Raw genomic sequence first — 23,522 nt, forward strand, 5'->3', positions numbered from 1 at the left:
TAGAAACACCCGCCGAGTTGCTCATAAAAAGTCAAATCCAGGGTAGACGAAAGAGGAAAGGCAAACTATGACACGTTGAACAATTCATGGTGCCAATGTTTACACCGTAACGATCCACGAGTTCATGATGGTGACCATAAAACTTCTGTAGGGATGACTGACATAACGTTTGAGTTATACGCAGGTGCTGACGGGATGTTGTCACAGATGAAAGGAAAGTTGACAATTCTGAATTCAAAGTCATCTCAATTGTCGTAAAGTTTGGTCAATAGTTTTCACTTACCGTCGATTTATAAGTGTTGGTCAAGATATGAGGCTGACTTCACAGTGTCTGTATTAGCCTTTATCTCAAGTTCTTTGGGGGTAGATGCGATATATCAAATCCCTGATATTAGTTTTGATTAAAGATAATACGTCATCTATATAGCGGAAACTGAGATTAAAGAATCTAGCTGAACGATTTTTTTCTTTTGGATCAGATCAGCTATAAATTCAGGATCAAAAGATTGAAGGAACAGATCAGCAAGCTAAGTAGAAAAGTAGGAAACCAATAAGATTTGGAATGCTTAAAATTTGAATCTACACTATGACAACATGGAACATAAAGCTCTTTTATTGACATTTGAAATAGAAACGTTAAGACAAATGTGGAGATGTTGACTTTCATTTTATTACTTGTACATTGACATTCTTAGTAGAGTAAGGATACTGTCAAATTGGCAGCGAAGGAACGTTATGTTCAGACGTTGTTGAAATGTCATGGTCGTCATGACAATTTGATTTATCGATACGAAGTTTCTGTCTTACAGTCGGGACAATTTAACTTCTGTACGATTTCACGCCTTTCCGGTTAGACAACCAACCAATTTTGACGCTTACTGGATAAACCCACTTGCAAAGTTACGGATGACAGTGCCACATACGGACATACTTACACTTCCGAATCACCTGATTTTACTTCCGGTTTTTGTTGGAGTTCATAATGCAAGTTATTTAGCTAGGTTATTGTGTGTCTTGTTCTCTTCATCTTCAGTTTTTATATGTAATTTAATTTTATTCTGTTATCTGAATTTTGTATGTAGAACGTCTCTGATTATTGTTTTAACCTTATAGCCTTGTACTTGGTATTTGGTTATTTCTAAATAGTTCTACTGTTTTATGAAATATCAAATAATGAAATCACTTCCAATTCAAATGCTTATCGTGTGTAGTTCACATGTTTCTAGTGCATGATAGTAAGATACAGTTGAATCAATCATGATTCATATAGGAAAACAATCTGATGTATTTCACTCATTAATTAAATTTTTTTTTAGAGATGACAACATTTTATTTACACAATGATAATGAATGCATCAAGAAACAAGTTTCTTTAATAATAAAGCAAATTTAACAAACAAAGAGAGCTTCTACGAAAGATAACAAGAAAATTAATACTTTGAGCAAGCTCAAAAGAGAATACTCCCGCTTCAAATGGTCAATATAATATTCAGACAGTGTCTATAGTAGAGGTGATTCATGGTGTAGAAAACCCATCGAATACATAATGCTTATTTAGTCTACATAAGCTCTAATTTTAGGAAACGATAATCATTTCTGTATTCAAATATGTATTTTGGAAAAAACATTCACCTCCAACTGAATTCAACCAAATTAAACCAATTCAAGAATGGTTTGCAAAGTGCCAATTTCATAAAAATTATCCTTCATGCAGATCTAAACATAATGTCTTACCTTTCGTTAAAATGTCATCGAAAAACCTTGAGAGGTTAGCAGGAGTTGCGCTTACAATAAATAGAGACAGACGGACGGACGCAGAGACAGGCAGACGTAGTGATTCCTATATACATATCCTAGACTTTTGTTTACGGGGTATAAAATTAAAATGACAACCACAAACGTGTGAAATAGTAGCAATTATTTCTACACCACTATCTAAGATTAGAGTTTTGCTTTACTTTTATATTGTATTTGTAAAGTAATAATACAGATGCAACACACCACAAACACAACAAAAAAGACAAAACAAAACAAAGAAACCAAAACGAACAAAAACAAGAATAACAAAACAAAATAAAACCAAAAACAAAATTGACAAATTAACAAAACAATGGCAACAATATTTGGAACAAATCTCATGGACTATCAATAAAGGTGTCGTCAACTACATGTATTCAAATTAAAACTGCATCGGTCACATTGTACTATTAGTTCTGTTGTATTTCATATACAGACTTACGTTTTTGTTTAAAGAATATCATACCTAATATTTCTAGCAGATAAATTTCCCTTGTTTTATTCAAAGATGACCTTGAATGAACGTACTTCAGAATTTTAATGTGAAGAACATTTGTCATTAAACTTGATTTTGAGATGATTGAGCCCATATAAAGGCATTTTTTTTTTTAAATTATATTAAGAGTAATCAAGGGAACCAAGGTTATAGCGGTAATCAAAAGAATGTAATCCAGGGACATAGACCAGACATGGAAAAAAAGACATACACAACAAATAACACAAAGTAATTAAAATCATACATACAAAGTAACAAAAGCGAATGAGCAACTCTGACTCCACTAAAAACTGCACATTATGAAAACTGAAAATAGGACATTTTTATAATCACCGGGCTTTGAAAGTAATGTTAACCTTATGAGCTGGTCAATTTTCCATAGACACACTGACATGCTTAGATCTTGTTATATGCAGATTGACGATAATACCGATACATGTTATCAGTGACAAAGCAGCTAGTACAGACAAAACTGTAATAACAGGAATGAACGTCGAGTCTTCAATACAGGAATCTTAAATTAAAATAAAAGTACGGCTTTAAAGTTATAATACAGAGTTTTATCTTTTTGAAGTGTTCTAGACATGCAGTACGGGAAAAAGTGTCTAAACAATGATTTTTGTCTACATATACTGCAATAAGACTGTCGTATTTAGAAGCGTACAGACACGAATAAACGTCTCTGTTCTGAATAAGCGTTAATTTTTTATACACGTAACACAAAATGTAGTAATCAAAAATAATTTTGTGTAACTAAATCATTACACACATCTTGAAAAAATCAAAACTTTATCAGAGTTTATTCCTAATAAATGTGAATATCCAATCATATTTCATGTTCACAGTCTGTTAATTTGATTAAAGATCCTAACAATACCAGTAACACGTGATATATTCATTTGAAACAAATACCTTGTTTGGTGGGCGTGGTCACTACTATGTCATCAATAGTAACCAATTCATCGGTCATTTCTACGACCTCTCGTTTCTGACGAGAACTACAACTGGACTGAAAAATAAGGTAAAAGCAATATCAAAATAACCAATGTTAATTGACAATAGCGTGAATGTGTTCTTTGGCTGTCAAAAGTGAAAGTTGGAGAATTCACGATTAACGAATCGATATGGTATCGAGGCTTTGAATAACCTAAACAAACTTAGTTTTAATATTGAACTATGTTGAAGGAAGCAATGTTTGAGAGATATTACAATAATCTATTAACAACTTATTTCGAGAAGTTTCGCAGAGGATCAAAATCCGGTAACGAATGCAAACTAAACCCGTTCAATAAAACGTTAATTACCGGATCACATGATGAATCAGACACGAGACAGAACTTGACATCACATCGTAAATAAACACCTTCATAGTTGTCAAACCCAACAAGCTTAGTTGTTCCTGTTTTGTAAATATTAAAAGAATCGTCGGAACTTGCAGGATCTAAAGCGAAATTTGTCGTCGGTCTTAAAGGATCATCAGGAGATCCCGACAAACAACTAGAAAAAAGATAAACTGTTACAAAAATGTTTACTGTTAATACTGTTACAGCTGGAATCGTTTTCGGTTAGGTCGTGTTTCATCTAAAAAATGTCTCCACATTAACTTATTTTACTGTTAGTATTTGATGCTTGTATAAACAGTTTGTAGTTATACGAACAGTTTACTGAACAATAACCTGGTAAAAGTTTTTATGGTTGTTGCTTGTTTGTTATCTTACATTTTAGATGATTATTTTACTATATTAAAAAGAGATTTGCAGTTTAATGGACATACCCGTCAGCAATAATTCTTCTACTTAAATTATCAAATGTCGGGAATGGAGATGCATCACAGTTAAGTACTTTTATTTTATCGTAGCAGGTCTTGCCTTGAAATAGAAAAAAAGTAGTGAAGTTGTTCAGTAAACAAAATGATGAAACCTATTTTATGTCTAATGTGATCGAACTGGTAAATATATCAGTATTTAAATACAGTTACACACAAACTTGTACCTTAGCATATTTAATTGCGACCACAGTAACAAGTACAGACCGTTCACATTCGGAGCATGTAATACTTATAAGTGGGTTGTGAATTTAACACAAAATCAGATGTTTTGATATTTACAATTTATTCCTTTGCATTCTACCACATATTCACACAGTGCTATGAACCTTGTACTTGTATATCACGTTGATTTAAAAAAATCAATCTGTCTACAGTTTAGAGTACTCGGACAATCAGGTTAATAATTACATTTGAATCAGTTACTATCTATACCTTGGTTAACTGCTTTAACGTCCATCCCTGAAATGTGAATACATACTATGTACATATATGTTGTCATATATGAGTAAAGTGTCGTAATTGTGTTTTATTTAGCATCAAGCTACGTACAGTGACATTTTAAAATACAAACCCATTTTACTAATATCAATGGGTAAAGTGTCCAGCTCACTCTCAGCCAGACAGTTATGTTTGTGTTTATAACTGTATTTAATGCATCCCATTTTGATAGATTATAGGAAAAAAGTGTCTCTATGTAAATCCAAGATATCCAAATGTGGTGGAAATATGCTAATATGTTGTTACAGTGACCCTCTTTGTTACCGAGTGTTATTGACAAAAAACAACACAATCGGTCCTGAAAACATGCCAAACCCTGAATATTTATATAAAGTTAAATTATCCTCCCTAAAAAAACAGGCATTTGTTGAATGTATAAATTTGTTGAAGGCCTGTCCAAAAATGATCTCATCAATTGGTCCAAAAGAAGGCCATTCTATTATATTATTTACAGAAAAATACTGTAAGTTAATTATTAATGACTACGGACTAAGTGATAGAAAACAGAAATAACTTTTATAATTATTGGCCTACGTGTGTCATTGTCGGTCAATTTTGTTTTTACATCTGACATTGGTGTACACATGGGAGATTTAAATGTGGATGATTAGCAACTACATTTGTAAAAATAAAGCACATAAAAATGTCTGATTTTGATAAGATGTTAATATTTTAAAAATGTAATGGTAATATCGATGAAACGTTATCCGCGAGTTCTGATCCATCAATAAAACTACTACTTTGCCGACAATTTGTTACAGAGTTGTGTTTAACCGATTATACAAGTATATATGAAAAAGCAATTTAAAAAAATAAAAAAAGTGTGAATATTATAACGGTTTTAAATCGATTTTTAACCCTTGTTCCACTCGGTCGAAAAAAAAAGAAACGAGTTTTAGGCCAATCGTTAAAATGTAATATTAACCTGGAGATATATCTTCATCAACACTATTATCACAGTCATTATCAACAAGGTCACCCACGCTTCCTAAGGTCACACTGCATGCCTGCTGTAAATGAAAATAATTGATCCCCGTAAATGTCAACATAACAATATCTTTACTTTTATTAACCAAAAAAAAAACCAAAAACAAAAAAAACAAAAAAAACCAAAAAAAAACCAAAAAAACAAAAAAAAAAAAAAACAAATCAAGAGCTAAAGAAAATATTCTTAAACAACAGTTATGCATATATTCATACCTGAGGATTTATTTCAGCTGCATTAAAACCAGGGATATTTGTCAATGTAAGTTGATTTGATGTCACGTGAGTTGTTTTGAGAATAGCTTGAAAGTTAGTCGTATGGTGATACAATGTGACCAGCACACCTTCCGTAGTTCCTGATAAGTCTAAAGATATGTCAGTACCCACCAGATTGCGATCACTGTCTGAAAGAGTACTGTAGCATAAATACAAAAGATCAGGAGTTGATTATTATAAAAACGATTTTTTTAAAATATATTATGCACACAAAACGCTACATTATATGAAATAACCTGAAATAATGTAACTATGAATGATACAAAAACAATGGGCATAAAAAAAACCCTAGCCCCTACAACAACCTAATGTTAGCCTTTCCTAGTCCATTTCTATCAAATTTCCTACCTTAATCAATTCTATTCCTATCCAAAGTAATGATGTTTTATTTTCGTCTTAAAACGCCTGATGGAGGATGAACACTATTAGCCTGATCTTGTTATTAAACGTTTATTGTTGTATTAAAAGCTCATATATAAAAAAAACCCTTCTTTAATTCTTTTATGAAATCATAAAAAATGATTTAAAAAAATTAAGAATTTGTTAAGAGTATCCATTTGACTGTATTACCTGCAACTGCATTCCAGGTAGTGGAACTTAGATCTATTGTATTGCCACCAACTTTCAACTCCAACGAATCTTTTTCTACCGCGATGATGGTAAGTAATACGTTATACGAGGCTTTATTTTTATCTACGACAAATCTATAGTCGTTTGACCATTGAACAGAAGGTAACAGTGTCAGACTGGTTTGACCATTAGTATCGAATAAACGACATGTAAATGTCGACGATATTGCTCTGATTACAGTTGAAGTCGTAGACGACAACGTTACAGACTCTCCTCTTGATATAAATGTACTGCTTGTTCCATTATGATTTATTTGAGCATTGTCATGGTGTGCTACACATGTTGAGTCTATTGAATCTAAGTCAGGTATGACAAATAGTCGGCCAGCAACGGTCGATTCCGTTGATAATTGTTCTACTTGGTATCCGCTTTGGGTTGAACGTTTGCTGAATACTGCAAAATTATTCGAATTATTAGACTTTATGAAGAAACTATCACTACCACCCGACGACACTGAAGAGGCCATTGAGAACAAATAAGTTTCATAAGAACTTATAACCGTTTCTGCTGGGGTGCCTGCTGTATCACCTGTTAAAACGGTTGTGCCCGAAGTACTAAGAACTATTATCTCCGTAGGTTTGTTGTCATACATGGACATATATGCATTACCAGTTATATCAACAGGAAAAATTGTGTGAACGTAAAACCTCAGTGGATCGAAGTATTGACTTTGCACAAAGACGCACTGATTTGGTGAAAATAGCCGAATTCCTTTGTTTGAAGTACTAGAGACTTCATATGTGGAATCGATTGTACATGATCCGAATGACTTTGGAGCAATCATGACTGGTGAACAAGTAAGAGCCGAGCCCATATTATCAATATAAACGTTAATTGTAACTGTTGATGGGTTCATGATATTCAATTTTAATTCTGAGTTGTCGTGGTTGTTAAAGGTATGGAATCCTACCAGAAACTCATTCCCACATGTATCAAAATCTACAAAGAGAACATTCAAGACATATTTAAAAAACAATAAAAAAAAACACGCAAACTAATGATAGAGCTAATTTTAGCATTTGGAACATTTTTGTTTTATATTCCTATTTAGAATCGTCTTCATTTCGATGTTACGGATAAGACATGTGCATTGAGACATTCACACATTTTTAACCCTTGTCAGATCGTTTCAATGTTTAATAAAGTTTATCCCTTAAGTACAATTTTACAGAGATCATTCCATGTTCTTACAAAACAATAGCAGTTTTTAATGAATTGACAGCATTACAGATAGCTTGGTGTTGATGGAGCCTCAGCGACGCTATATATGTAAGGCCAGAACTATGAATGGCTAGAAAATATTCTGACGGAAGTGACGAAATTTGTCGACATGGAAGTAGACGATTGCGCAAGTGCAGAAGCGCTGTTTTGTCTAAAATGTGACATTGAGCTCCGTCCATCATAGGCAAAGCCTAAAATCATATTGGGATGAAATGTGAGTGTAGTGAAATTTTCTGTTAAAACATTCAAAATAAAAGTTTTCTTTAGTTCAGCGGCAACGTCACTATTACTGTGACTTTACGTTGTTATCTAATTTTATTAGCCTGAGATATAAAAGTATAAAGCAGTAATATGAAAAGGAAAATTATTGCCTTCAAAATATATACATCTGTTAAGTCTGACACAATGATTTACTAACTTTGCTCCATTTTGTTTTTAAAACACCTTTGAAATCCAATCTGATAATATATATCTTTTCCGAGATCTGTTTCACCGTACAGTGGCGTGTTTAGCTGGTAGTCCACTACTGATAAAGATAATCCTGGAGTATAGGGCTGTAAATTTATCTCAATGTCTGAACTGAAAAATTGAATTAAAAACAAAAGCAGTCCGAGTCAAGTTTGGACCACATTCATCAGTTATTAATGTTTGTTTTGTTGTGTGAAGTGACAAAATTTTATGTGAAGTTGTTAAATTTATATTCATTGAAGTGGAAAATAGTCGCTCAATTAGCCTTATATGAAAATTGGCAGTGTGCCAAGTTTCCGAAAATAGAGGACAATTATCATATGACTTGCCACTGATAACCAAAAAACCTATACAAGCTAAAATAACGCTTAAAAATTATCATTGTTGTAATCGTAAGGTAGGAACTGTATTATATTTATATGTTATAAAGTTTCATGCTGGGCATTTAATATTTTCATATTTTTTTCAACATGTAAAAGAGATGTATTTTTTTGTGAAAATGGGACAATTCAGCCATTCAGCCATAATGCAAGATATATGAAATATGAAGATACTGTCTGAAAACACGAGAGATTAAAAAGCAACTTTTCAGCTATTGTATCCTCAGGCTTTTCCCGAGTGAAACAGAAAATAGTAAAACATGACTTTTGCAGTCATCAGTGGTAGATACATACCGAGATGCAATATTTCGGAATTGAAATGAGCCCAAAAATGAATGTTTTGAATCACAAATGAAGTCATAGAAGACATCTGATTCTGATCTCATTCCGTCTATAGCTTGTGTACGGAAACGCAGTTTATACTCTTCTCTAGGTACAATCTATGGTAAAAATATCAATGTATTGTTGATATCGATAGAACCAAATGAGACATGCAGGAAAACGATCATTTGATTATTCATTTTAGGGCAATTTATCCCACAACATTATTGCAAAGAATTCTGAGCTTTGAACACAAACCTTATTTCTAAATTTTTTTATAATAAACACAAACCGAGAGTATGTTTTCAGTATAAATCATTGGTAATTCGACATACTGAATAAATAATGAAAATTAAAAAAAAGGAAGATATGGTCATGCAGCATCATTTGATCACTTCTTTTGACCTATAGGAACGATGTGAATATGTGCTGAATTTCGACCTCGATTCCGTCTGGAGAGATCTGATTTATATTTTAATTACCTCTACCGGAAGAGGATGTGTTTGATATTAATTTTTTTTTATAGCATGCTATATTATAATCTATGTTCACGTGTCGGGAAGCTTCAGAATTGTTGCTAGATTATTACCGAATTAGACTAACTAGTAATATGGCTGCAGGACATGCTTATCCTTCCAGAGCACCTTATGTCACTCCCAAATTTCATGGGAGTTCAAAATGCTAGTGGTTTATTTTTTTCGGATAATATCTTGTTTCCCTTATCTTTAGATTTTATGTGTAATCTTTTTTATTCGGTTTGCATTTCAGATTTGATTTGTGATCGGAATTGTAATCTTGTCTTTCCAGAATTTGTCTATGTGTAAAGTAGGACATTTTTCAAACAAAGCTACTTGTATTTGTTTCTTGGATTAATTGTATAATTTTTTACACATCGATTAATTATAAAATAACAGTGTATAATCCTGTAGTGTACAACTCTAAAGAAGAAAGCAAAACAATTTAAATATTTCGAGATTTACATATGTATACAAGTTAAAATGTCAGTTAAAATGTATAAATTTGATTCCTGTTTGATCTTTATTGTGGTGTGCGGTGGGTAAAGTTATATACTTAACGGAAGAGTGGTTAAAGAAATACATATTAATTGGGAAAGTGGTTGTGTATTTGACACAAGGGGTGAATGTACGCGGAATAGACACGAAGTTTACTGGTTGGTACATCGAATAAATGTGTTGTGTACAGCGTAATGGGTATTGTACTTGACAAAGGGTGATATATATTTTGTTGTACATTTACACTTGGCGGGTGAATGTACTATACACATCTGCATATGAAATTTACTGTTACAGGTTAAATAAATATCAGCTTTGGTTTAAATTATTGTCAAAAAGTGCATTTTAGCTCAAATTACAGAAAAACCCACAATTACCTCTCCGAAAAAAAATGCTTTCATCGTAAAGTCGGCCTTGTTTTCTTTTCCGCATAAGCAGATTGAAAAAAAAAGTTCTTCATAATGAATAAAACTTCTTAATCAGTTTTTACCGATCCTAACAACGTTAGGCAGAAGTATGTCTTGCATTTTCCTTTACAAATCGTCAAAGATTGCACGAGTTGCACGGGATTATAGAACAATGAAACTTATCAAACAAGAACAGATGTCATATAATATGGAGTAGGCAATGCCTAAATCAGCGGGCACCGTGAGCTTTACCATACATGTACCGTCTGTGCGAGACTCGTGAAAATAATAAAGGACATTACAAAGAGGGGGGGGGATCGACACGGATGAAAATTTTTGCTTCGCAAGTGCAATGTTTTTATTTGTATTCAAGCAGCAACCGAAATCAATATTTTTATTTGAAAATCTGTCTTGTTAATTAAGGGGGAATTTTTTTTCAATAAATGAATAACTTGATTTTTTTTCCAAAAAAAATTCCAACCCCATACTCCCCTTTTCCCTCGCTCTCAAAATTTAACTTTATATAGCACTTCGCAATTATACTTTATATTTTTTATCCCTTAAGGGCATATCTAGCAACATCCATTTCAGTTTTGGCCTGTCAGATCAATCTGTGCAGATATCGGAAATATTACAGTTCTCCACGGATGGTGGGAATATTTTACACATATCATGTGACGTAAACATAATTCAGGAGCAGACGACAGCCGCAAAGAAAATGATTGCCTTTCCTATCTTAGAAAAGCTATGCTCCGATTTAGATAATACAAACGGAGTTATATTTTGTCCAAGGCGTGTTAGGTTTTTGACAACAGCAACAGTGGAACAGCGGAGATACACGTACGTACATCCACGTGTTTCCCGAAGTGTTTAAAAACATCACATTCACTTCTTTAAGAGTAATCAAGAGAACCAAGGTTATAGCGGTAATCAAAAGAATGTAATCCAGGGACAAAGACCAGACATGGAAAACAGACATACACAACAAAGAACATAAAGTAACTAAAATCATACATACAAAGTAACAAAAGTAAATGAGCAACTCGGACTCCACTAAAACTGGAAGAGTGGACCAAGTGCACCGGTAGGGTAAGCGTCCTCTGCTTTTCTAGAAACACCCGTCGAGTTGCTCATAAAAAGTCAAGTCCGGGGTAGACAAACGAGGGAAGGAAAACTATGACCCGTTGAATAAATCAGTTCTCATGGTGCTGATGGATACACCATAGCGATCCACGAGTTCATGATAACGACCATAAAACTTCTGTAGTGATGACTTCAGTCTTGTAGCAACATAATCTTGTTTCAAAAGCCTATTTGTTAGAGTTCTAGCGCGATGCAAAAAGTCTGCGTAGTTTCGGCAAGCTCTGGCATAACGTATGAGTTGTGATATGAACACTCCATACGCAGGAGCCGAAGGTATGTTGCCACAGATGAAAGGAAAGTTGACATAGTAAAAAAAAATGGAAAAAGACTTGAAAAGTATCAGAAAAGAAGAATTTATTTTTACTGAAACGTAATCTTAACCTATATTTCTTTTATTTGTTTGATTAAAGGAAATGATGATTTTTCACTCACTTTTTGTTACTTCAGGGACATGACTTTTTTTCGTTAGTATATTGGGGAACCTTAAGGGAAATGTAGAAAGTACACTTAATAACCGTAGAGCTCACACCGCTTAGTTTTGTATTATTGGTTAATGATTTTTTTCAAAACTTGTTATTGTAGTTCAGAAGTAGTTAACATGTGCTTTGTTATTATTGTTCTGCCGTAGTAAGCAAACTAACGATATAAGAAAACAAGTTTAAAAAAAAAACAACACAAAACAAAAAGTAAACAAAAATGAAACAAAATAATAAAACACACACACATACACACACAAATAAAAAGAAAGAAAAAAGCCCAAATGAAAAAGATAAGCTATACAAAAAAACAAAATATATTAAAAAAAACTTTTTATTTATATGTTCTTATTTGCCATGTTAATGTAAAATATTAGACAATTCTCCAAATTAATTTGTAACCACCCATCTTATTGGTTTATTTTCCTTATGCAAACCATGCTATATATGTCTTAGTTGGCTTACGTTATTATCATTTTGTCTCCATTTCACGATACACTTATATGTAATCATATACTTAGCAAGGGAGCAAAGACATTCGGCCAATAAATAATCACATTGACCACTTGACAATTTTTCGACAAATTGAAAACCACTACATCCTTATCTATTAAAGATTTGAAATGTAGTCAAAACACCTGCTAGACAAAACGTTTAAAAGACCCACTTGTCATATAATCGGAACTCGTCGGAACTACTACTTCCGGTTTTGAAAATCAAGGCATTCCTCGCCGATCTTGGAACTGTTTGACTGATAAAATTACAAATATTTGGAATATATTTTGCCGGCTACCACAGAAGAAATTATCCTAAATCAAATTTAAGCAAAAATGATTAATGACACGGAATTCATTTTTTTAAAGGAGACCAACTTAATCCTTTGATCACACTTAAAGGAGAAGACCATGTTGTTGTGCAAGTAATAAATATCGAAACTAATATGTTTAATATTCATAAAAATTAAATTGAAACAAACTAATGTACTTTTCTTAACTAATTAATCACGATTTATAATTAGCAAATTTGAATTTCCCGCGCATATGGGCGCCACCAAGTGGGTTTGTAAAGCGAAAAGTAAATAGTTAATTGATTATGAAGTCCGAAGAAAGCGCAAATTTGGGACTTTTCCCCTATAATTTCAGCCCAAAATATACAGAAGAAGAGATTGAGGCACAACGTGTAAAAATATTTCAGATAACATTGATGAACAACGGGATTCGCAGCCAGGAAGAATAGTATGTCTGAGGAAAATCTAATGGCTACTTCCGAAGAAAGTTCGTATTGCTGGTAAAAATACCTTTTTAATATTAATTTTTGATCATTTGTGTAATCGTAAGCTGGACAAGACAGCATGTTTTGGTGATTAGATAAACAGGATTTTTGAAATATTTACGGAATATTCTTTGTTTACATTGTTATATGCAGTACTTGTATCAGTACCAAACCGACTTAGTGACGTCACGAGCTATTCGGAAGCTATCGGATAAAATCAATAAAGTATGCTAATGATATTCCTTCAGGTAGGAGAATTCTGCAAAATGGCTATCCGCATATATTAAAAAGATTTCGAATTTTGCATAGCCTTGAGCATTTTACAAAAGCGCATTTTGCATTGGAGGTTATTTACGTTTGTATACATGTGTATGATTTTTCCAAAGAGCCTAACTTAATTCAAAGGTGGTCTTCCCCTTTAAGGCAAATGCCTTGCTCATATTATCCTAATTTCCTATTAATTTCCTATCAGTAAAAAATTGTATTATCAGGATTTTTTTCAATTTAACAACAAATGACGCTCTCTTAGAAACACTCAAATAGGTTTGTACAACAGGAGGAAGTTTGAATAATTGTATTATCAACTAGGTCTCTACAAACTATCAATATCCGGTTTTTGCCTTCATTCAGAAGCTTTATAACAGCATCACAGAAACCCCATTTTCGAATAATGTTATTGTAAATGCGATTGGGAACCAATCTGTTTCGGAAAACATTTATTAGCTTCTATGATTAAATACAAATCGAGTCATAGTCTTTTTCAAGATAGGGACGACCAAAACAGTTCACAGTATGGCGCCCAAATGTTAAAAAATATGGCGTAATCATCTTTACGAATGAATGATAATACGCCAAACCCTATATTGGGAAAATTAAAACCGAATTAGAAGCATTTTAGAATAATACATGTATAACAGGGCTTATAAAGTGAAATGTTGTATGCCTTAATGTTTTTTCTGGAGGGTTTACCAGTCTTAAATGGATCCACTATACTTGCGTCCAAAAAGTACCAATATCTGGTTTGTACTTTTTTTAGGAAGATTGAGAATACTGTGAGGGGCAAATCAATATTTATATGCGATTGAGAACCTTTTGCGCTTGCGAACAAAACCAGTCTCGAAAAACATCCACAATCTTCAATGGTCCAGTTCGAATCGAATTAAAGGTTTTTTTAAGATATTGATATTTACGAAAATGACGTTATCAGCTTTACGAATGCCATGCAATTCAACCAAAAGACATTTCAGGCCATAACAATTTGGAGCGTCTATTATGAGGACAATGGAAATCGCATGTCAGGAAGATTGTAACCGTACTGGAATGTTAATATTAGGAATGTGAAACCTTTAACACTACCGAAGATAAATAAATTGAAAATACCTTTCTTTATGTTTGTCAGCCCTAATGTAATACATTATTTTCATAAACTTTCAAAATGGTACTAGAATGAAGCTGCCATGATGCTGATTTTACATGCACAAACCGGATGATATTTTTTTTCGGCCATAAGTTTACAGGACCTAGTTGATAATGCAGCCATTAACGCTCCCTTCGGGAGTGTAATATGATGAAGGTGAAATCTTTTAACGCTCCCGAAGAAACATTAATTAAAAAAACCTTAATAATTTTTGTCAGCTCTGATTTGATATATATATATACTTATAACATTCAAATATGGTAAATCTTGTAATTATATAAGGTTTTAATTGTCCTAAAGCATTATGCTGATTGTCATGGTCTGATATGTCTATTGGCCGAAATGTCCGGCATTCGTAAGGAATAATTGGTTGTCATGGTCCGAAATGTGTATGGTTCGAATTGTCCGGCTCTGGTTAACATTATGGTTCTCGAAAATTACGAAACGTATCAAAAGATTTCTTTTATTTGATTTAGTTTCGTATCATTCTGTTTCGATTGTAACAATTGTTTAATTTCGTTTTTACTTCGTTTTGATTCATTTTTTTTCGAAATGTTTCGATTATTTTCGTTTCGTTTTGATTCGTTATCGTTTCGAAATTTGAAGTGCCCAAGAATTATGAGTTATATTGATTACGTAATTTTCGTAAACACCTGGGCGTCATACTGCATATATACAAGTATACGCAAATGAAGCTGCTATGATGCTGTTTTTTCAGCTCCTGATAATAAATGAAGATACAGACCGGATATGGGTGTTTTTTTTTGCCATAAGTATGTAGAAGCAAGTTGATAATACAACCTTTTATGCTCCGTTCGGGAGCGTATTAGTATAATGTATCAGGGCCTACAGAATGATAGGTGGTGTTTCTGGTTTTCGCCTGTCATATTCTAATCGTTCATTAGTTAGGCGGAAAGTATACATGATAGAAGTCAATGGAACAATAACAGATGATATACTTGAATAAAAGGGAACCATGGTATTCCGAAGATCATCAACTAGCAGGCGTTGCATATAACACAAAGGTCATACATGTATGCTGATACAGCGACTGGAGGGATAGGATACCGGTATTATACCGGGTCTTCTCGTTGCTTTATTTGTAATAAAGGTATTAGTAGCACTCTTAAAATTTTAATATTAAAACACACCTAAAAGTCAATGGAAAAGGGGAAGTTGTAAATATATAGAAGTATAGATATATAGGTATATATATATACAGAATAAAACACAGAAAGAATGTCAAGACACTCAATAGATAGTGCTCACCACATGAATGCCACAACTAGGGGAATACTCATCTGTATCTAAATCTATGGTAACATTGACTTGATAGATCTCCTGGTCATCAGATACAATGGTTGTACACGAAGCAAGGGCAGTACTATCACCCGGGTCACTTTCTACTGCTGTATGGCCAACTATCTGATAAATAGTGTCATTGTTTGTACGTATTCGTAATCTTGCCGTCAGTTTGTTGTAATCATCTTTTAAACACTGGTATGATGCTGGAAAATTATACATTAAGGTAGAATGCGATGGTTTTATTTATATAAAATAATGATGGATTTTCGTGAAATTCTTTTATCGTTTACTTGCGATGAAAGCTAGTCGCTCCTAAATATATTAACATTTGAGATTGTCAAAATAACTTGTACTGCTTTTACTATATTCCACCTCTGAAGACATTCTTTTAAGACAGTCAATAGTTACATCAAAATAAACATCAAGTAAAAGTTATGTTGACCGTAATGCCTTCATGAGAACGAATTTACTTTCTTCATGGTTTTCTTTCAAAGGACTACCAGACTCAAATCTCAACAGTTGTTTAAAAAAATGCATGGTGCACGGACACACGTTGAGAGTACATTTAGTATGTTTGTGAGTCTTCTGTTGTTTACGTCCCGTTTGCTACGCTTCGCCATTATATCTCGACTTTCTAGTTTTCTATACGTGATAACCAATCCTTCACTTTGCATTTTGTTTTTGTATGTGTGGTTTGGGGAGATGGAATATTGTACCTTTTTTCGTTTACTTGATAATTATTTTTCTAGACCTTTGATTGCAAAAGTGTATTTTGTCGTTCAAAAAGGAGGCAATAAACTTTAATGAATGACTTTTGCATTTAATTTATTAGATGTAAATACTGTTGGCGTTTGTAATTTGTCACGGGTAATTCGTGAGAACATCAAATGTTATTTGTACAGGGTTATCAGGAAACATATTAATAAGTGATTTGCCATGGGTAATCAATCAATAACTTAAAAGATGATTGATGAGGGTGTTGAAAAGAAATATGAAACGAATTTAGAAAATCACAACCAAACAAAATTAAGAACATTATATTAAAATATTCAAGAAAAAATTCATTTGTTCAAAGCCTTAATTAAAATATTATTTAAAGATTGAACTTCATGCACAAGTACATGAGGCTCAATTAGTAGTTATCAATATTATAATTAAAGCAATCTTGTACTGTCATTTCAACAATAAGATATCCATGTTATCTCTTAGATCAAACAACCCCATGGAGATACAAATAAACTCGGTAAAAGAACGTTGTAATTATAATTCAAAAAATATTTTCTTCATATTAAATACAATCTCAAGGAAAAGGGAATTAAAACAGACTAATAACATTGAAGACTTTTATATGGTGCTTTAAGAATTACTCAAATAGACTGTGTAGTCGACTTCTCCTTTACAAGAAGCACATTTTCTGAATTACTGTGGACGCAACTTCTCAAGGTTCCATGTTTTTACATACCATTTCAAAGCAAAATATTTTCGATTTTACATGATATAATAAATACGTGACTGACCATTGTATAGTTTTTTTCGATGAACTGGACAAAAATAATGATACAGGACGATGTTCTTATAACGGTTTTCAATGCGAAATAAAGTAAGAAGCCTTGGAAGCACTAAAAACCTAAATTCAATCTGGCAGGAAGTAAAGTCCTGTGGAACTTTTCATACAGCGATAGATAATTCCGTATCTTCTTTATTAAAATGCCTTTAACAAATGATGTTCAGTTATTACTTCAATTCTGATACTTTTCCGATATGCTATAAGAGTAGGCATTTTTTGCTGTAACCAGAAAAGCTGAAATACAAACACCAAGTAGTAACAGTTTCATTTATTAGTGGAGTAAAGCGACAAAAAGTCTAGAAAAAGCGACATTTTTGAAATTTTTTGCTTTACAACTTCGAAAAATTAATATAAAAAAAAAACCCATTTAATTAAGGAAAATTAATACATTCCGAAATACATTAAGACAAAAGTTAAACAAAGAAAAAAAATGAAAAAGTTAAGTTTATTTCATAAAAATAGAATTTTATTTATTCAACTTTGTCCCCTTACAGGTTGCATCTGCCCCATATTATTTTAGGGTAATTGTCGAAATGAACAACAGCAATATAAATAAATAAATAAATAAAAAAACTAAAAAAAACCAAATATAACCCCCCAAAAAAAACAAACAAACAAACAAACAAAACAAGACAAAAAACCCGCATGATCATTGTTTATCTTTGCTATCATCGCCATAACATTGTGCGTATTTTAAAAGACCAAGACCGCACGGTGATGGTCAGTTAATTTAAAGGTTGAAATGGTAAAAAAGGACGCTCCTGAACCACACTTACCTTCCTGTGTTCTGGTGGAAATCACAATCTACAACAAGGCAGAAAACCAGCAATAGTAAGTAATTTATTTATATGATCCAGAATGTTATAAAAGATTTCTATGTATAAAATATTAAAGAAATTTAACTGTTGACGTGATCGGTTAAAGTTAAAAGGGATATGAGTTATGTATATGTCTTTATGAAATTAAGTTTATACTAAAAATTAAAATAATTAAAAAAAACAATAATAAAGAGTCCATTGAACATAATATGAATAACAGGTAAGAGAGACATTGAACTTTACAACAACATAGACCAGCTTAATCGAACCGGTAGGGTAAGCATTAACACCAGACATTTATGCCATGTCAGGTATAATACGAAAAATAAAATGGGGCAGATATGACAATATACAATAGTCTTATAAAGTGATACATATCAGGGGCATCATACGTTTGTGATAATCCTATTCTTGGAATTGTATTAAATGCGCCATAAATTTTAATTCCACTTATATAATTTGGGCCACTTTTACCGATCAAATGTGCAAATTAACTGTACTTACCTGTATTGATAGTAATACATCTATGTAAATGTATAAAAAAGTATAAGTACCTGATCATTGATCAGGTCACCACAACATTAATTAGTTCCTGTTATTAATTCAAAATGAATATGACTCTTGAATTATAATAATTTGATGTGAGAATGAATTTTAACATTCATATGGATTAGCGCAAATGTATTGTCTCTTTTTTTTGACACAACTGAAACATACTATTTTGAAAATGTATTGGCGCAAATGATATATCGCACAAATGAACGATAAATTGGCGAAAATGATCGTAGAGTACCCCATGTCCGATATCTCTGATTTTTGTCGTAACGGTAACTTTAAGGTAATGTGTACTTTTGATTATAACCTGAAATAATTAATGTTGCATTAAATACATTATATTTAAAGATGAATATCTCGTCTATTTAAATCTTCTTAATTTTGTCATTTAAAAATTTATAGAAAACAGTCCATCTTTTCGACAGACATTAAAGGGGTTACTGGCCGGTTATTCGTCGATTTTTACCATAAACTCAAGTACTTTTTATGTCGTTTAAAATATTAAATGATAAATTGAAATACAATACATTCATAAATGATTGTTAGAATAAGGTCCAAAGCGTACCAATGATAGTTAAATATTCATTATATCACTTCTGTCGTTTTGATCAAAATTTCATCATCTTAATTATCTGTCAACAGGCTGTTTTCTTTTTGAAATATGCATGATGCAATTGCTCTATGTCAAAATACACACGTATCATATCATTCAATAAATATGGAAAGAATACAATTCGGTTTAAATAGTTTTTGTCGATTTTATAATATTTTTTTTAACAATAAAACAGCATAAACGTTTTTGCTTCATGGCAAATAATGCTCCTTTTCATCAGTTTATTGTGTAGAGTATAGTATAGAGCATATTACTGTCTCGGGTCATAAATGTATATACCACTTACTAGTTTACAATTTGTTTAACGAAATCCAACAAACCGGACAAAATAATTTCAAATACCGTTTACATTTTCAGACAAATCTTTTTAGTTTTTCATTATTCAAGAACTGATTCAAGCAACAAGGGAAAAACAAGTTGATGAATAATCAGTGGTGTTATTATGTGGAAAAAACATAATTACACATTCAAATAAGAAGCCTTACCTGATGCCCTTTTTAAAATTGTCTTTATATTGTAAAAATATTGCATCAAATGATTTAGATATTACACTGACATAAAACAGATTTGCATATAATATTAACTCGATGATAATTATGAATAATAATAATTATAATAATTGTAATAAAATTGTTATAATTTTATATCATAATCATTATCAAGATGGTTGAAGGAGGGGGAATTATTGGACAATGCAGCACCGGAGAAACAAAAATTACAACACATGAGAACAAAACATACACACACAGAAATGACAGCACGTGTCCCACTTAACATTTGGGGAATAAATCGCAGGCCTCTGTTGTTCTCGAATAGGAATTCAACAAACCTGCAATTTAATGGTGGACTAATGCAAGTTTGGTTTATTTAAATGCTTATTTCTCTTGTTTCATTTATCTAAATTATGAATGACACTTTACTGTCAACCAAACTTAGGTTTATCAGGACTAATCTGTTATTGTATAAAATTAAGAATGTGTAAAAAATTCTAAAAATAAATCAAATAAAGATTGCTTAGTTGTTTAATTTTATGTAGACTGAAACTAACAGTATATATCTCATTAATGATTTACAGAAGATGAATGTATTATACACCAACCAAAATGTCCAGCTAAAGTGTGCATTTAAAAATCAAGATAGACTTACCTGTGATCCATATGTAAGCAATGTCCACGTTCCAATGAAGGATAAAATCTAAATGCAAACACAAAAATACATATATGTTTATTTTCTGCGATTCTATTGATGCTTAATTTGGATTATATTCGAAATATTTCGTTGGAAGGTTTTAGATAACTACCGCGAAAGTATTATGATAATGTTGGTTTTATACATGTAGTTCATTTTTAAGCGGTCTTTAAGTTATGTCCGGGTAGATAAACAATATATGTACAACAATGTCATACCTTCTTGAAAACCATTGCATAGCCTGTAAATGGTCACAGTGGGATTGTGTACATCATTATTATAAATAAGGTTTCTGAAAATAAAAATTGACAGCAAAAATTCAAATTTAAGTGATGTGACATCTGTCAATCAAATTTTCTTACAGGATGCAGGACCCAATAGAAAGTTGTGTTACAAATTGGCTCTACGCACACTGACCGCTTTCTATTTCTTCGTAGTAATATAATTCCAAGTATATCTTGGTGTGTTTTCATGATTTTAACAAGGTTTTTTTTACTGTATATCGATGAATTACTTTTTTAAAAATTAACTTAACTTAGTTCATAATGGACATGTCTCATAAGGTACACAAACACACAAATAATATGTGCTGTTATAAAACTTAACGGTGGTTTGTAGATACAGAAACGGTGGTTAGTGGAAAAGCTATACACATACCAAGGTTGTTGTATTGGACTATATTTGTTGTATTATACGTTTCTGTAAAGGTATTAATTTTTGCGGTGGACAGAAAAGCTCGAACAAGTACCTGCGAAATAATTATTTTACCATATAACTCAAATCATCTTTTGAAACCGCTACAAGTTTAAATTCATCAGTTGTATGGTAGTCATCATCAGTTCTTTGATCATTATGGTGTATCAATCTATACCATGAACTCAATTTGCTAATCGTGTCATAGCTTTCCTTTCGTCAAGTCCCTAGAAAATCTTGACTTTGTAAACTTTAATGCACTACTTGCCATCGGTTCAAAAGTATTCAATCGGAAACAAGTGACATATAGAGGACAGATTGTTATACACGTAGGCGTTGCAAAAACCAAGGTGATGAAGAATTAACAAGACAAATATAGAACTACAAAAAAAATTATTTTGGTAGCAAGATTACATCTGATGGAGACTGTGTATCTGGAGTGAAGAGTAGAATAGCCAGAGTGAGAGGTACCTTTCGAGCTGAGAAACATCTGAAAGTCATCAATATTACCATCAAAACAAATATCAGGATTTTCAAAGGTACCATCCCTGAAGTCTATTTTATGGGTCCGAATCTTATATAATCACCAAAAACATTTTAACAAAGCTTGACGTCTTTCAGACTTGATGTCTTAGAAACAACAGCAAAATCAGTGATGATCAGATATTTGAACTGTATTGGGCATGTAAACAAAATGGAACCAACAGCAATTCCAAAAATTGCTATAAGATGGACACAAGCAGGGAGAAGAACATAGTTGTAGCTGAAATATCGGGGTGATACTAGTATATAGAAAAGAAAATGAAAGAATTTGGATTGACATGTGGTCAAATTAAAAAAAAAAATCAGCTATCAGACAGAGATGGCGATCCCCAGTGAAATAGGCACATGTACTGACCAGTACGAAGATGATTAAGTAGTTTAGAAGTTTTCCTTTTCCCATTCGTCTACTGCAGACGTGACATTTTGTGAGCAACTCGGTGAGTGTTTTAGAAAAAAAATGACGCTTGCCCTTCCAATGCACCAAGTCTTTGCTCCAAAGCTTTAGTGTATTCTGGGTTGCTCATTTGATTTTATTTGCACGTGTTCTTTTCCATTATTTCATGTTCTTTGTTGAGACTGTCTATTTTTCCCTGTTTAATCGTGTTCTTTTGATTTCTGTTCGATTCCTTGCTCCCTTAGTTTTCCTTTCGTACATCAGAATGATAACTTTATCTCTGAACAAACTAAAGGATTAGTTCATTCCAACCTGAAGACATATGTTGTTATATTTCATCATAGTAGTCTCTATGACTTCTTTAAATATGACTAATTATGTCATTGATATCGACTACAAGTCATTTGTTTAGTTCCGTATTTTTATCGATTGTCAATATATTTACAAGCACGCATAACTAAAGAGAAAATTAGTATAAAACAATATGATAGTCTCAGACTTTGATTTGTTTGAATTTACATATCAAAACTGCATTCGAATACCAGCAGCAGTCATATATGCAATTTAAAAAAAAATGTTGATCGTTGTTTGCGTGACTTTCAACCGTTAAAAAAGTCCCATATAGTCAGAATTGAAATTATTTATCTATTTATCAATTTTTCAATACTAAATTGAAAGATTGGAGAGACAGAAGAAAGGGCAGAAACTTATATAACATTCTAGAAGTAATATTTTTAGCAAAAAATTCGAATTACCTTCTGGAAGTGAAGTTTCTTTAAGACGTTCCGTTTTACCCACCGGAAGTAATCTTTTGTTAATGTTATCTGTTTAGTTTAAAAAAGTTTATCTTTATAGAATTAACATTACAAATGGATACAGATATGTAGATATAAGTACAATAGTTTCAAAGAAAATAAACTCTCTTGATATGAAGGGTTATCTACATACGAGGAGAATATTGTTGACTTGCAACACATTTTGAAATAAGGGTGTAAGGAAACTACGCATGGCCAAGCATCCCGTAATTTCATGGATAAGACAACCCGGTATATCATGATTCCAGAACTTATGTTAAATATACAATGTTGTAAATATTTATATAAGGAGGACCTAATGGGTTAATATTGCGACAGCATTTATGGTTGATAAGTGCTGTACATAATTAATACAGTAAATTTAGTTCTCGGAACAAACATGACGTAACCGGCGATCGAAACGT

General features: G+C 32.3%; 1 protein-coding gene across 2 annotated transcripts; it reads right to left on the reverse strand.

Moving 5' to 3' along the window:
- Positions 1-1,305: 1,305 nt before the first annotated feature.
- Positions 1,306-20,966, reverse strand: LOC148629584 (uncharacterized). Of its 2 annotated transcripts, none has more exons than XM_088554078.1 (14): positions 20,892-20,966; positions 20,632-20,679; positions 18,276-18,303; positions 15,897-16,135; positions 8,873-9,018; positions 8,149-8,309; positions 6,450-7,448; positions 5,820-6,007; positions 5,545-5,626; positions 4,554-4,580; positions 4,068-4,161; positions 3,598-3,790; positions 3,206-3,302; positions 1,306-2,807 (listed from the first exon to the last, which is right to left on the reverse strand). In XM_088554078.1, the coding sequence occupies exons 1-14, from the start codon at positions 20,904-20,906 to the stop codon at positions 2,662-2,664; spliced, it is 2,463 nt and encodes an 820-aa protein (XP_088410204.1). In that variant the 5' UTR covers positions 20,907-20,966; the 3' UTR covers positions 1,306-2,661. The 2 variants fall into 2 exon arrangements, with proteins under 2 accessions (XP_088410204.1, XP_088410195.1); XM_088554069.1 differs by having other exon boundaries at positions 5,545-5,629.
- Positions 20,967-23,522: the final 2,556 nt, after the last annotated feature.

This window comes from Perna viridis, chromosome 1, assembly GCF_037379345.1.
Source record: "Perna viridis isolate PV_CMFRI_1.1 ecotype Kerala chromosome 1, ASM3737934v1, whole genome shotgun sequence".
Lineage (NCBI taxonomy): Eukaryota > Metazoa > Mollusca > Bivalvia > Mytilida > Mytilidae > Perna > Perna viridis.